The sequence below is a fragment of the Garra rufa genome, chromosome 18, assembly GCF_049309525.1.
Source record: "Garra rufa chromosome 18, GarRuf1.0, whole genome shotgun sequence".
NCBI lineage: Eukaryota > Metazoa > Chordata > Actinopteri > Cypriniformes > Cyprinidae > Garra > Garra rufa.
In genome coordinates, this window is record NC_133378.1 from 23,971,369 (window position 1) to 23,986,487 (window position 15,119).

Consider the following 15,119-nt stretch of genomic DNA (forward strand, 5'->3'; position numbering starts at 1 on the left):
ATGCTGTTTACCCTTGCAAGAGAGCTACCAATAGTTTAATTTATTACAAATAATGATAATAATCAAAAAAACTAATATTTCACAGTTATACTGACATTAGTCATTTTGAAAAACTTGAAGATTGTAGTTTACTAAAACATAACTGCAATCATTCCACAAGCATTCTTTAGTCAAATAGTTAGATATTTTTGAATCGTTGGTTATATAAAAAGCAATCATATTTTAATTTTTTTTAAATGCTATATTTATACTGTTTTAAAAAATCTTACATTGATAAATCTTTGGGTAATTAAATTTATACAAATGATCAGATTACAAATAAATGTTTTTATTTACTTTTTCAAATTTGAATAGTCTTCAGTGTGCAACAGAAATTATTATTAACCAATATCTATGAAAGGTAGTTTATTACGATAATATTACCGTGGTTTACCTAAAGTCTGTTTAATCTTGCAAGAGAGCTACCAATAGTTTAATTTATTACAAATAATAAGAATCAAAATAAACAAATATTTTGCAGTTATACTGACATTAATAACTGCAAGGTTGCCAAGCAACATTTACACAATAATACATTAGCTATTTATAATGAGTAAATTCTGTCATTTCTTAATTACTGAAAGGTTAAAATAACACCTGATGAATTACATTTAAAGCTTAAGATGCAGCTTCTTCAGAATAAGCATTTGTTAGTCATTGACTGTGAGTGACAGTAAGCATGTAGCAACAAATCTGACCTAGTTAATTGAAATCAGTTTGGTATTCATTAGAAAAAAATGCTTTTGTTTAGTGAAGCCAACTGTGTAACTTGACTGTGATCAACCTTTACAGTACATATAATCCACTCCTGTAATTTCCACAAGAACTGACAAACAGTGGTGACACATTGCATCACAACACTCCACAGCTCATTTGCCATCTCCTCCATTTCCATAGAGCTGTTATGTGTTTGGTCAGCTTTGCTGTATTCTTTAAAGTCATTTGAACCTTTTTTTTTTCTTGATATGCCTCAAAGAGTATTCAAATTATTCACGTAGGTAAAGCAGAGAGGCAAAAAGCCAGGGAGTGTGAAAAAGAGTGAGAATCAGGAAGGGGACAGCAAAGTGAGGTAAAAATCTGCAAATGCCAACAAGCTACTAAAAACAGCCTGTTTAACAGCTACATCTGTTAGTGGGAGATGGAAAAAAAGACAGGGGATCAAACTAGGGGTTAGAGAACAGCTAATATACACAGGGCAGAACATACCAACCTTTTCAGACAGCGGTAACCCGACCTACAATTCCAAATACAATTTAGGGAGACAGAACTTTGTGAGCAAAAAAGGGGGTTAAAAATGTAGAATGTAAAAATGGTAAGAAAAAAAAGCAACGAAGTAATCCTTATCTCTCAGGATCCAACATAATAGTTTGGGCAAAAAGAATCCTTGCTTCTTAAAAAAATGAGTCAATATCGATATGGGAAAAGCGTATGGAGGTAAAAGTCAGGAGGTAGACTCAGTTCAGTGCAAAAAAAAAAAAAAAATCCCATTAGATCAAAAACAGGTTGGAGAAAGACGTCCAAAAATATTAATCCATCATGTTGTTCTTCATACAGCATTACTTGTGTTCTTCATTTTCATTAGTCCTTTGAAATGAAATGTCTCGTTTTTAAAAAATATGAAAATGTAAAATTGTTCTGTGTGATACCTCTCTCCTTTTAAATCCCTCTTCAGTGCATTAAAAAACCTCCTTACGGCTGAAAACAGTTAATTTCTCTGATATCCCACCAGAACAAGGTACCAATGTTCTAATCGCTGTGAATGTTAATAATCCAGCTCAACTCTGAAAACATGGGCATTTGATCAATGTTTTACAAATCCCAGTGGAATCTTCATTGACGTTTGGAAAAAGAGATCAATAATCCATTGGCATTGGAATAGTCCATTAGGAGAAACCGACTTTCTTCTTTATTGTAGTGTATCCAGAATCTGCTGTAGTCCCAGATCCATTATGGGGCTTTGTAATCCAATGGCGTATTTCACATCCAAACTGAGCCAAGTCTTCAGCCCCGCAACAGCAATACCTCCATGCTTTACTTTATGGATCCAAAAATCAGTTCTTTCTTCAGTGTAGTAAACCAGATACTACTTTTAATCCATTGTTTTTTCTTTGGCGTTTGGAAAAAAGCAAAAATGAACTTAAATGGTCTAGAAATAAGTAATGGATAAATAAAGAGATTTGCTCACTGTGTTTCTGTCACATTCTACCATGTTGATCAATGGCAGAAGTCTCCCATGTAATTAACAGCCAAACCCTAACACCACAAATAATCCCAACCAAAAAAAAAAAAAAAAGAGAAAAGAAACCGTAGTGATAGAACATCCTTGTCATTGGGTAGTATTAATCCAGTGTGATTAAGAATCCAGAGAATACCATCCAGGGTGCTCCAGATCATGGAATGGAAAGAAATGATCCTAAACCACCCATTTCAATAATCCAATTACCAATCAATGGGTCTTAATTGATCAACACCGTAATTGTGTTACAATAACAGAGCGAAAACACATGACGCAAGACATTAATCCACCTTGGGCGGTACAGTACTCCAGAATAGGGCAATTCCAGGTAAGGCCGCGGTCTCGCTTCCAGAAATCCCGGAATATTTTGATATCCGAAACGTGCCCTGGATTCTCTTCGCAGCGATATCCAACTCTGAGAGAATCCCCATGCAGAGGCACGCTAATCGCAACATAACGATAATGAATTTCGGGTGCATGTTCACCATGCTTTGACAAACTTCAAAACTGGCTCGCTTTACACGGTGAGCGATGACAGACCTCAACCATCAAAGCGTGACGCCCAAATTAATACCCTCCAGTGTGCGTTCTCTTAATTTCCCTTATGTCACCCGCCCCCAAAACAATAAATTAGCCCAATTAATGACGGAAATAACTGGGAGGGAGAGATGAGTTACAAGAAACGAATGGTCCCCCTGCCTTCAGAAAAACTATGTCCACTTACCCGTCTAGTCTGCGTTCAAAGCGTCCCTCTCTGCTGTGGAGTGACACAGGGGGCCCATACACAGGGCCCCCCGCCCCCCTTGTGAACCCTGAAACATCCCGCCCACGAGTGGCTATGGACAGGCTATCATCCAGGCCTCGAGCTGCACTGGGAATAGTTCCTGGCTCATTGTAATCGGTGCGTAGGTCCCTGTCTCCCATCTTGTTGATAGAATTATGAGCTTTCTGAGCACTCTTAATGTCCACAAAATCCACAAAAGCTGCCACTCCACCCTCTGATCCACGTTTTGGGAGCACCTTGACACTCTCCACACGTCCATACCTACAAAAACAGAAGAGAGCAAAACATGTATTCAACTGTAGCCAACACAAACGCATTCCATGATGCTTGCAATCAATTACACTGATATGAATAACCATCCATATTGCCAATCCGCAAAGGGCAGATTAGATGGTGAAAAAACCTGAGCGAAAACAAACCTGCATGCCAGTCATTTGTGCAATATGTAAATAAGGCTATTCAAATAAAAACAGCCTGCCTTCTGTATCATCACACAAAAATGTACCACTGTATGAGTAGCATCAACCATATGCCAGTAATATCTCCCATCATTTGAATGCATCCAATAATTATGACAGGAAAACAAATATCAGATTTTGATGGCCTGTTTTTGGCGCACCACAGTATTACCATTAAGCTGTCTTGGTCTGGTCTATGTACTACTTCTAGGCATGTTTAATAACATGACACATGACTTTTCACAGTAAAATCCTTGAAATATAGTGCTTGTACAAGCTTCATGCAAATACACCATACATTAATTTGCTGTCAATCATCAACCAAATAAACAAAACATACGTAAATAGCTGACAGGTGTACATGGGGGTTAAAACAACACTTGGTAAGCAAAATATGAAAATGAGTGATAAACAATAGGCATTCAAATGGGTGAGCAGCTGTCTGACACACCAGTTCTCACACTCACTACACAATCTCCGTCGCCATTTTACAAACCTATTCACACTGCTTATTCATTCTCGCGTCCCCCATCTTCAATAAGTACCTCTGCAGCACTGACCTGAGCTTTGACAGTCACCGTACACAAATCACTTCGGGGTACTTAAATATGCACAGTTAATTTATACAAATGTATACATCTGTATTTATTTCCTTTGTGCAACAGAAAACAATTTATCCTTTAATATTCCGTCACAATTGAGGATGAGCCTATTTTAATTTAGTTCCCGTTCAAAGGGCGACCGTTATTACCACAATTCAAAGCTAAATAGACAGGCAAGTGAACAAAAGCCTGCCGTTCAGACAACAAAGCGTTTGGTCTAAAATGAATAAATTATTTATTCAAATCTTATATCTAGGTTCTCTCATACTAGTGCCTGCTTCCCTCGCAAAGTAATATCTTGCTATATGTCCATTAACTTCAGCCTGAACATCTCCAGAATGCACAATATACAGACTGTACTCCCAGACAAAAACACCATTATGATGAGTTCGATCACCCTGCATTTTTTGCAGACTATGTGTGTTTTGATTGTACTTGTATATGTAACCTACAGACGTGTAGGTTATTAATGTGGTCAAGTCAATAATATATGTATGTATAGCGCTTTTTACAATGTACAGAAATGTAACTGACGTTAATGTTTATAATGCATTCGTCGCATTCATAGAGCTGGGCGATAATGTAGTTTACGTTTTGCGACGATATAAACAACCATGTAGGTGAGACTTGCGGTATAGTTTCGCTTTACATGACTATACTGTATGTATGCAGATAAAGCTGGATATATTTAGATAGCTGTGCGATAATGTAGCTTATGTTTTGGACGATATAAAAAAAATCACGCAAATTACATGATATTGCGATGTCACTACTGAGGGAGAAATCTCGCCACGCTGTTTCAGACACGAGATAAAGACAGATTCGCACCATTTACTTCCAACAAACCGTGTTATTCTAATTTAGTTACACCTCCCACCCAAAGCCAGGTTGTGACTTGTGAGTGAATTCAATGAAAAACGATCCTTCGCATTACCTGAATCCATACAGCCCACAAATGAGCATAACCCCCCTCAGGTAAGTTATGTGGGTACAACATGTAGATATGGGTGATTCTGAACACTGAAAATCGTGATAGACAAAACAGCCCATGTATACGAGTATATTCACCTCACCGCCATACACAAACTTCTGGCTGACAACTTGAACGTCCTATTGGTGCGGTAATAGGAACTGTCGCCACATGTTCACAGACTGACATAATGATCATTTGCAGGTTGGTCCTGAACATTTTCAGTTCAGTAACGTTACATAAACTCGTCTTGAAAGTAACGTTATCCCCGACACTGCCATTGTTTGACTTCTCCTAGATGCGGCCACTGACGGTCACCGCTCGCCTGACATTCATGACATCTGAGCCGAGGAAGCTCAAAACAACACCCACTGTATTGCCTTTACTAGTACAGACACAATTTAGCTCATTCAATCGCTCGGAGTGTTTCTGAACCACCGAGAAACAAACGTTACTACCTTTAGGTTAAGTAGTTACTACTTGGGTTGCAATTTAAAGCAAGTTGGAGCCAGCAGTCATGCAGCTACAAGTAACGCGCTTGTATGCGACCCTCCGTGCTAATTAGCAACCTAGCGACGACTGCGACTCTCAAAAGCTAACTCACTAGCCAGCGTAACGTTACGTTAAGTGAGCCAAAACAAGCCAACTCAATAGCAGCGTTGCTGCGAAAGTTGTGGCACACATTTAAGGTGTTCAACTCTGCACCGGTGTGCTGCTATTGTTTTTCCCCAAGCACACTTGAAGGAAGCACATTGCTGGATGTTGTCTCGCTCTGAGCAAATCGTCACTTACCGTTTGAAGTGCTCGATAATTTTTTCCTCTCGTACATTTTCTGGTAAATTCCCCACCCATAAATGTCTGGTTTCCCGGACCATAATGCGTTTTGGTGTCCCCCGATCATACAGAAGATTTGACTGAGTTAAATCCGACTGAATGTGTGTTACGGTGGGGCGAGTAGTTCCTCTGACTCGACACTACGATTGGACCCGCTTGCACTTGAAAGCTGTGTTGACTACGAGAGCCTGAACCTTGCTGTCGAGGAGCGCGCTCCGGTTCATGACGAGATCGCGCATATGCAATGAGCACTCGGAATACCACATGGATCAAATCGGACATGACATGTTTGATTGTGAATCAGTTTTAAATGGTAAAATGTGCATATATGCTGGATTAATTCCACGTTTAAGCGTACAAGGTAAACGTCAGACTTGGTTCCCTTTGCTTTAGCTTGACATTGGACAGCCTATTTGTAGAACAAGACTTTAAAAATGCAAGGTAATCATAATGTTGGGGTGTAAAATGTATGAGACTTGTGGTTTACCGCAGACTCTTTATTCATAAGTCAGTGGCTGGACGGTGTTGACAGTATTACTAGCTTGGGTACTGCTGCTTTGTATACGTTTGCACATCCATTTGTTTTCCCAAAATCCAGGTGGGAGCTGTCTGTTTGATATACGATTCACAAGTCAAAACAGAAGACATCACGAGATGCTCTGTACTAGGTGAACTTATATAGCATTTAGTGCAGGCAAAAAACAATTAGCCTATATTCCAAACTAGATAGATTCTCTCTAGTCTAGATAATAATAATAATAATAGTTAAATCTGTATTTGTGTAAAATTATTCATCTCCTAGTCTTAACTACAACGACAAAATGATGTCTTTAACACGGTTAGTTACTGAAAAGACATGCATCGCGTCGAATGTAAGCTTAATAATTAATGTCAGTACAGCCTGTTTAAGGATCAACTGTCCAAATGTAAACAAAGGCGATGATTAATCACTAGCTTGTGGCGATCGAATACTCTCTTGAAGAAACACCCAAGATAATGTCCAATCATATAACATTTCCTTATTAAAACAAACATTTGACTGTTTTCCAACTATGCACGAGGCGTGTGGTTTGATTCACGCATGCGCCAGAATGCGGCAAAACAGGGACCGCAATGGATGAATCGCGCTTGCGCTTTACACGCCCACATGGAGTTTTGACAAAGAGCAATTACAAACCCTCTGACTGGCAGAAAATTCTGGAACTTGTACTGAGGTGGAGCTGTTTCTCAAGCTGGATCTTGAGCAAGCCACATAATCTTCAGATTCAGTCTTGAGTCTTCACTGGAATTGCATGGACTTTCTGGATCTGCCTAAATCCTTAATATTTATGGAATAGAACTAATAAAATTGGATTTGGGATTGGTTGCACGTTGGAAATACAAAAACGCACTTTAGGCCTAAACAATATTGTTGCATGTTATACAATAAATGAATCCCCTGGATACTTGGACAGCAAATGTTCTTTTTTTTTTTTCTTGCTTCTAAACACGACAAGACGGTGTGGCACACTTCTAAGGACGTGAAGACATTTACTTCTTTACTAAATTGCTAAAAAAAATAATTGTAATACATTTATTCAACAGAGAGGAAACGACGGGATTGTAAACAAAATGCGAGAAAATGTGGAATGCGTTTGAGAGAAATGTTTTGTGCTTGTATGTTTGAGCGCTTTAAAACATCCTGGAACAGCCTCAGCGTGGAGAATTAAACATGTACAGATTGCATACCAGAACGATTTACGCGTAACAAACAGCTCACACACTCGATGTTCTTGAATGTTCGGTTGTTAATTATTTGGCGCCAGTTATCGAAAGAATGTTCTTTGAAATATGACGCCATTTTGAGCAGAACCCAGTGTATACAAAACCCAGCACAACAAAAGAAATGACAGCGCCGCGGCCATTTTGTTTCCAGTGGAGCTATTTTGGGTTCAAGTTCAGTTAAACTTCTAATAGCGCTTGGCTGCTTCCAAGGAATTGACGGAACTAAAATCATTACAGGGCTCAAAAATGTTACAAGACAACACGCAGTTATTTAGTGAGTGTAATTGCTACCTTTAACTACCTTTTTGTTATATTAGTTATCTTTATTATCTGTTCCTATCCAAGTCATAGATAATCCAAATGAATATCGTTGTGGCTAGAACAGAAATGTAATATAATCAAATCCTCTCTAATTATATACTTGATTAAACAAAATTACGTATTTAGATATAGAGGAAATGTAATTCATCATGTGCATATACAGATATTGTACAGCTATATTTATTACAATAGAAGATTTTCTTTCATGCAGTACTAAAATGGTAAGGGAGTAACGTTAAATAAATGGGCTTGAAATATTTAGGACTTGAAAGGCACATATCTCTTAAATACTTAAATGTACATTATTCACAAAGCACAGACCATCTTGAGTCGGGATTGTGTTTAAGTGTGTGTCTATATATATATATATATATATATATATATATATATATATATATATAAAACAGTTGAAGCCAATAGTTTACATACACTTTGCAAAATCTGCTAAATGTTAATTATTTTAACAAATAAGGGGTATCATACAAAATGCATGTTATTTTTTATTTAGTACTGACCTGAATAAGATTTTTCACATAAAATACATTTACATATAGCCCACAAGAGAAAATAATAGTTACATTTATAAAAATGACCCTGTTTGAAAGTTTACATACATTGATTCTTCATACACAGCTGTGTTTTTTTGTTTAGTGATAGTTGTCCATGAGTCTGTTGTTTGTCCTGAATAGTTAAACCGCCTGCTGTTCTTCAGTCCTTTAGGTCCCACAGATTCTTTGGTTTGTCAGCATTTTTGTGTATTTGAACCCTTTCCAACAATGACTGTATGATTTTAAAATCCATCTTTTTTACATGGAGGACAACTGAGGGAGTAACTATTACAGAAGGTTCAAATGCTCACTGATGTTTCAGAAGGAAAAACGATGCATTGAGAGCTGGGGGTGAAAACTTTTGAATGGAATGAGGATGTGTACATTTTTCTTATTTTGCGTAAATATCATAATTTTTCAATTAGTACTGCCCTTCAGAAGCTACAGAAGATACTTACATGTTCCCCTGAAGACAAAATAAGTTAAATTTACCCTGATCTTCAAATCCAAAAAGTTTTCACTCCTTAATGCATCCTTTTTCATTTTGAAGCATCAGTGAGAGTTTGAACCTTTTGTAATAGCTGCATATGAGTCCCTCAGTTGTCCTCAGTGTGAAAACATGGATCTCAAAATCATACAGTCATTGTTGGAAAGAATTCATACACAAAAGATATGGGAAAACTGTTTTTTTCTCTAAAGATCAAGGAACCTATGAACAACTGTCACTAAATAAATTTAGCATTTTGTATGATCCCTGGTCAGATAATTAACATTTTGCAGATTCTGCAAGGTGTATTTAAACTTTTGACTTAAACTGTATATAGGCTGTAAAGGTCAAGTCTGTTTTCATCCAAGCCTAGTCCAGTTTTCTTTCCAGTTTCCTTTGTTCTCCCCGGTTTCCAGGTCTTTTTAATGGGCCATTAGGAACATAGATGACATGCTGTGAAAATACAGTATGCATTGCATTTTATGCACAAAGTCATTGTTATCTGATGGAAGATCAGCATGATGCAATCAATTATTACTTCTAACCTGATATATGGCTTCCAAAAGATCTTGAGATGTAAACAGGCAAGCAGCTTCACCAATGAAGCAGATTAGAACATGAAATACGTCTGACCAGCTTCCCACTGTAACCAGTAGCACAAAAAGCCCACCCAGTCGCACAACAACTGTATTGAGAATCTGTTGGCCAGGCGGTTGACGTCGATCCTCTGAAAGTATAATTATATACTCGATTAGACTCGAATGATGGCCAGTATTGCCATCAGTAAGTTTTACCATATGATTGGCTTACCATTCATGTACACAACCAGCAGAGTGTAGCAGATTGTGAGTGGGGTCCAAAATCTCAGAGCCTCAGTGGTGGATAGAAAGTGTTGGTTTATGCTTGATATGGCAGCAATTCCAGATACGTTAAAAGTTATAATTAGGGCACTGCAGAGCCAGGTTAATATAGAGCTGCCAGAGGTTAATAGTCCAATGCAAAGTCCACAGTATCGCTGTGTACTATGTATTTGATACATTGTATTTACATGTCGCCATACTCTGCTGCACAGGCTTGCCAAGAACCAACTCAGTCCAACTGCAAGGAGAAGGCTTAGCCAGCCTTGCGGTGCCCCCTCATGGAGGAAATTAAGGCTGCAGGTTAGTGCGCAGCCTAAGGAGAACTGGCACTGGACAAGCAGCAGTAACAATGGATCAATTATTGTGTCCTAAAGAAAAAGAACAAGAACATTTTTATCTCAAATGATAACAAGTCATACAAAAATGTATTAAATCTTATGAAACAATTTTGTTCATACTGATCCTCCTGTGATCCGCGCTGAAATGGCTCTAAGGGAAAACTCCAAAACTACCAGGGATGCAACGCGAGACCCTACCACTGAAAGAACCACTGTTAGAATCCAGAACTGAATCTTCTCTATCAGTCCTCCATTTAGTCTGTTCCGTCGTTTTAGGTCTGTTTCAGGATCTGCAATACTTAAAAGAACAAGTGAAAATGAAAACACCAACATAAAATCTGTTATCTTGCTATTTAAATATTATATTAAATATTTAATATCTTCAGCCATACAGGGTTAAACAACATAGCACATATAACTAATATTACCTCTGTGCCTCAACAAACAAGTATGTTTTTAAAAGGTTACGGAGAACCCAGATTCCACAAGCACCCACAACCCCTGTGATCAATGTAAAACACAAAATATATCTAAAATGTTACAATGCAGAAACAAACAGACAATGTTTTAAAGATTACTTGATATTTTTGTGTGAAGAAGTCAAAAAATAATATATTATCAGTAAAATTTGACAGAAATTTCATTTCATGACTCACCTTGTAAAACACTATGTAAAGGAATAGCACTAGGTGTTAGCCAAGTAGGAACACTTGGCAGAAAGCGGGAAATGAAGGACAACATGTCTATGTAAGTGAGAAATTGTTTAATATGCCAGTGGTTTGTTATTAGACAAGCTGGCCACACACACAAAAAACAAAATCTTAACAATTCAAAATCGTCAAAATTACTGACCTTATTTTGTTACTTTCAGTTGCGTTGTTTGCGAACCTCACTCACGTATAACCTTTATCTGGTGCAGATATGTGAGTTGGAGGTTTGGTAGCACAGTCTCAAAGTTCACTTAGGTCTTGATCAGTTTTTACAACTGTATGTTGATTTGTTTCTCTACAGCCACAACGTTTTAATCTATTCATGTATTTCCATAAATCCATAATGTCTGAGGTCTGATCTTGATTCAGAATGGTAAAAATATGAAATGAAAACCAACAATGACATTTCTGCCCTCTGCTGGGGATTATTTTCATTTCCGTTTACAGCTATCATGTGTACCTTTCCTGAGATTTTATGAGGGGATTTGAACTTTGCACTGCATTCAAGAGCTTTGAACAGTCAACAGTTACCACCCATCCAGAGTAGTACAATAATATTACAGTTTGTTGCCCAACAACATACAACATACTTCATAAGGCAAAATAGAAACATATAAGGGATTACATGTTCAACATTAATAATCAATGATAATTTACAGTTGACGTCAAAAGTTTACATACACCTTGCAGAATCTGCTAAATGTTATTTTAGCAAAATAAGAGGGATCATACAAAATGCATGTTATTTTTTATTTAGTACTGAGCTGAATAAGATATTTACATACACTTGATTCTTAATACTGTGTTGTTACCTGAATGATCCACAGCTGTGCTTTTTTGTTTAGTGATAGTTGTTCATAAGTCCCTTGTTTGTCCTGAGACAAACTGCCTGCAGTTCTTCAGAAAAGTCCTTAAGGTCCCACAGATTCTTTGGTTTTTCAGCATTTTTGTGTATTTGAACCCTTTCCAGTGACTGTATGATTTTGAGATCCATGTTTTTACACTGAGGACAACTGAGGGACTCGTATGCAACTATTACAGAAGGTTCAAATGCTCACTGAAGCTCCAGAAAGGAAAACAAATGCATTAAGAGCTGGGGGGGTGAAAACTTTTTAAATTTGAAAATCAGGGTAAATTGTCTTGAGGGAAACATGTAGGGCTGTACTGAAGGAAGAAAGAAATATAATATTTAGGCAAAATAAGAAAAATGTTCACATCCTCAAAAGTTTTCACCCCCTGCTCTTAATGCATCGTTTTTCTTTTGTAGCTTTTGAACCTAATGTAATAGTTGCATGTGAGTCCCTCAGTGTGAAAAGATGGAGCTCAAAATCATAGTCATTCAGTAATTATTTTCTCTTGTGGACTATATGTAAATATGTTTTATGTTAAATATATTATTCAGGTCAGTACTATAAAAAAAAATAACATGCATTTTTTTTAACCCTTCTTACATTGGTCAAAAAAAGAACATTTAGCAGATTCTGCAAGGTGTATGTAAACATTTGACTGTATTTAGGAGGTTGTAATTATGTTTCCTAGACTAGGAAACAGACACACTCTTTTTCAGTCTTTCATATTGTGAACCGTATTGGAATAGGACAATCAGCCATCATTTTGCGATAATGTTCCTCAAATGCAGCATCTTCTTCTGCACTGAAGTGATTCGTCCAGTCACCAACCTCACCTGTTAAATTAAACAAAACGAATCAAATGTAAAATATTCAGAACAATGTTTCTCAATCATACTTTATAAAATAATCTAATTAAAAAAATAAATAAAAATGACCTTTTCTCATGAAATCTGAGACTGTGCGATCAAAGATTGTATCTGGAACAGAGGAGTAGTTTGCCATGGGGTTTTCTCGCATAGCAGAAAATGTTGTCATTTGCACTATATTCTCTATTGTACTTTTTGATAACTGCCGTCCAAGGAATTGAGCAATGCGGGTTACTTCACGAACAGGGTCCTGAAATTATAAATAAATTATACAAATGACTTAAACATAGTCTCAAATACTATGACTTCACATATTTTCCAGGAACCCAAAGGAATACTTCACCCAAAGATTAAAATTTGCTGAAAATTTACCCCAGACCATTCAAGATGTAGATCAATTTAAATACAGCATTACATCACTTCTTTACCATTCGTTTCAACTGGAATGAATGGCTGCCGTCATAATGAGAGTTCAAATAAAAGCATCACAAGTAATCCACACAACTCCAGTTTATCAGTTATCTTCTAGTGATATGAAAAGTTGCATGATTTTTTGCTTCTGGCCAAAATATAAATCCATAATAATGCCTCCTCCAGTGAAAAAGTCCATCCCCTGTTGTCCATCCCCACTTCAAAATCCACTAACATATTTGTTTTGGAACAGTTTTGGACTGTTTTTGTTTGTTTTTGTGTTAATCTGTGCATATTTCTCTCCTGATTCAGGCAAAGACACGTATTTCAGATAGAAGCAATGGTTTGAAGTTAAAAATGTCCTAATGATGGATTTGTTTTGTACAAACATGCAGCTTGGATTATTGTGATGTTTTTATCAACTGTTTGGATTCTTATTCTGATGGCACCCATTCACTACAGAGGATCCACTGGTAAGCATGTGACGTAATGCTACATTACTTTCTATAAATCTGTTCTGATGATGAAACACACTTATCTACGTCTTGAATAGACTGAGTTTGAATAAATTATCATCAATTTTAATTAATTTTTCATAAGATAAGATGTGTAATATATGTTTTGTAGAATGCTGATTGACCTCTTGCATGTCTTCATAGAATATGTAAAGGATTTTCTTGGTATGCCTTTCTCTCCAGTATCCTTTAACGTGGTCACACCAGGATCCCCAACCCACTGAAAAAATGATTCAGTCATTAGGAGATGATAACTAAGATATCATAATTAAATGCATTCACATTTTACACAAAACAAATACTCAGTCTTAACTGCAGCATGCATGACTCACATTGTCCTGTCATGAATTTCTCCAGATATTGTGGCCAAGTGCCGGGCTCTGGCTGGTGAAGATGCATGGAGTCAAAATGATAATATGAAACCACAGTGTCTTTCGGATTACGGGCCATATATATAACCTATGGAAAAATGAAGCTGGGTTTGGCATTCACAAAATATTGTATTTTTCAATACAGCCGAGCCGATGACATCTAACCTTCTAACCTTGCAACCAGCATCCCAGAAAGAACAAGGCACAAGCTGGATAGGAAGATGAGTTTTGATAACACGAGGGGGATCCATAACCTCCAGCTTAGTTATACCTGATGAGAATTTAAATTCAAAGATGCAAAGGATTTGCATGAAATATATACAGTATTTAAACTGCTAAACATTTTTTGGTTCTATGAAACATACCAGAATTTAAACCATCTTTAGAAGTCATCTCTAAGAATGGCATGCGCATATGTGTGGGTGCTCGCTTGCACTTTTCAACATCTCCTTCATTCAGGATACTATCTACCACTTCCTGTGTCCATGTAGTTCCTTTTACACACGATATGGTTTCATTATTTATATGTAACTCAATTGCATTGTGTTATTTTCATTTTTTTTTTGTACTCTACCTGCTTTGGGATACGTGGCAATGAGCAAATCCTCTTTTGACGCCTGGAACTTCTCCACTCTTGTCCAGTACTTCACCACCGTTTCTGGAAATGGGACACCCTGAATATGACTCAGCCAATCGCGTGTTGTCCCATCCATATTTCCTTATAATAAGCTGTGAATAAGCATACAACCATTTTGATAATTGTTCACCAAAATAGATAGTAACGATTTTATGTTCTTGCGTATAATTGTTTCAACGCTCGCTAGGATGTTTATTGTTTATGCAGCCTATTGATTGTTTTGATGTTGCTTAATGTATTAAACGAAACGAAACAAGCTGTTTTATATTATTATTATTTTATTCATATTCATGTAGGCTATACCTTGACAACCTTAGACCGAAGCAGACCGGACACGTGAAGTGCGTTTCGTGTTGCAGAACTGCTCTTACTGGTTTATAGGCTCAAGGGAGTTGCTAGACCTAAAGCTCTACTGGGGCACAGGCCCCCATTACTCGTTAATTCAGTTGTTGCATGCAGTTAAATGTCTTTATTTTGGGATCATCAACGTAAATTGTAACTGAAATTTGAGATTTTA

General features: G+C 37.1%; 3 protein-coding genes across 4 annotated transcripts in view; all 3 read right to left on the reverse strand.

The window, feature by feature from the left end:
* The window catches only part of spen (spen family transcriptional repressor), a 37,679-nt gene extending 29,786 nt beyond the window's left edge, over positions 1-7,893 (reverse strand). Inside the window, exons 1-2 of the mRNA XM_073823102.1 lie at positions 5,882-7,893; positions 3,000-3,320 (exon numbers count right to left, since the gene is read on the reverse strand). Of these exons, the coding sequence (XP_073679203.1) occupies positions 3,000-3,320; positions 5,882-5,964 (404 nt within the window). The 5' untranslated portion in view covers positions 5,965-7,893. The remainder of the gene's footprint in view (positions 1-2,999; positions 3,321-5,881) is intronic.
* A 343-nt stretch (positions 7,894-8,236) lies between these two features.
* Positions 8,237-11,636, reverse strand: tmem82 (transmembrane protein 82). Of its 2 annotated transcripts, XM_073823103.1 has the most exons (7): positions 11,094-11,636; positions 10,898-10,984; positions 10,670-10,742; positions 10,362-10,539; positions 9,854-10,271; positions 9,589-9,770; positions 8,239-9,496 (listed from the first exon to the last, which is right to left on the reverse strand). In XM_073823103.1, the coding sequence occupies exons 2-7, from the start codon at positions 10,980-10,982 to the stop codon at positions 9,413-9,415; spliced, it is 1,020 nt and encodes a 339-aa protein (XP_073679204.1). In that variant the 5' UTR covers positions 10,983-10,984; positions 11,094-11,636; the 3' UTR covers positions 8,239-9,412. The 2 variants fall into 2 exon arrangements, with proteins under 2 accessions (XP_073679205.1, XP_073679204.1); XM_073823104.1 differs by having other exon boundaries at positions 8,237-9,496; positions 10,898-11,636.
* Positions 11,637-12,442: 806 nt separating this feature from the next.
* On the reverse strand, positions 12,443-14,991 carry sult1st5 (sulfotransferase family 1, cytosolic sulfotransferase 5). The gene is made up of 7 exons (XM_073823106.1): positions 14,540-14,991; positions 14,331-14,459; positions 14,139-14,236; positions 13,927-14,053; positions 13,720-13,814; positions 12,738-12,918; positions 12,443-12,635 (listed from the first exon to the last, which is right to left on the reverse strand). The coding sequence occupies exons 1-7, from the start codon at positions 14,676-14,678 to the stop codon at positions 12,523-12,525; spliced, it is 882 nt and encodes a 293-aa protein (XP_073679207.1). The 5' UTR covers positions 14,679-14,991; the 3' UTR covers positions 12,443-12,522.
* Between the last annotated feature and the right edge of the window lie 128 nt (positions 14,992-15,119).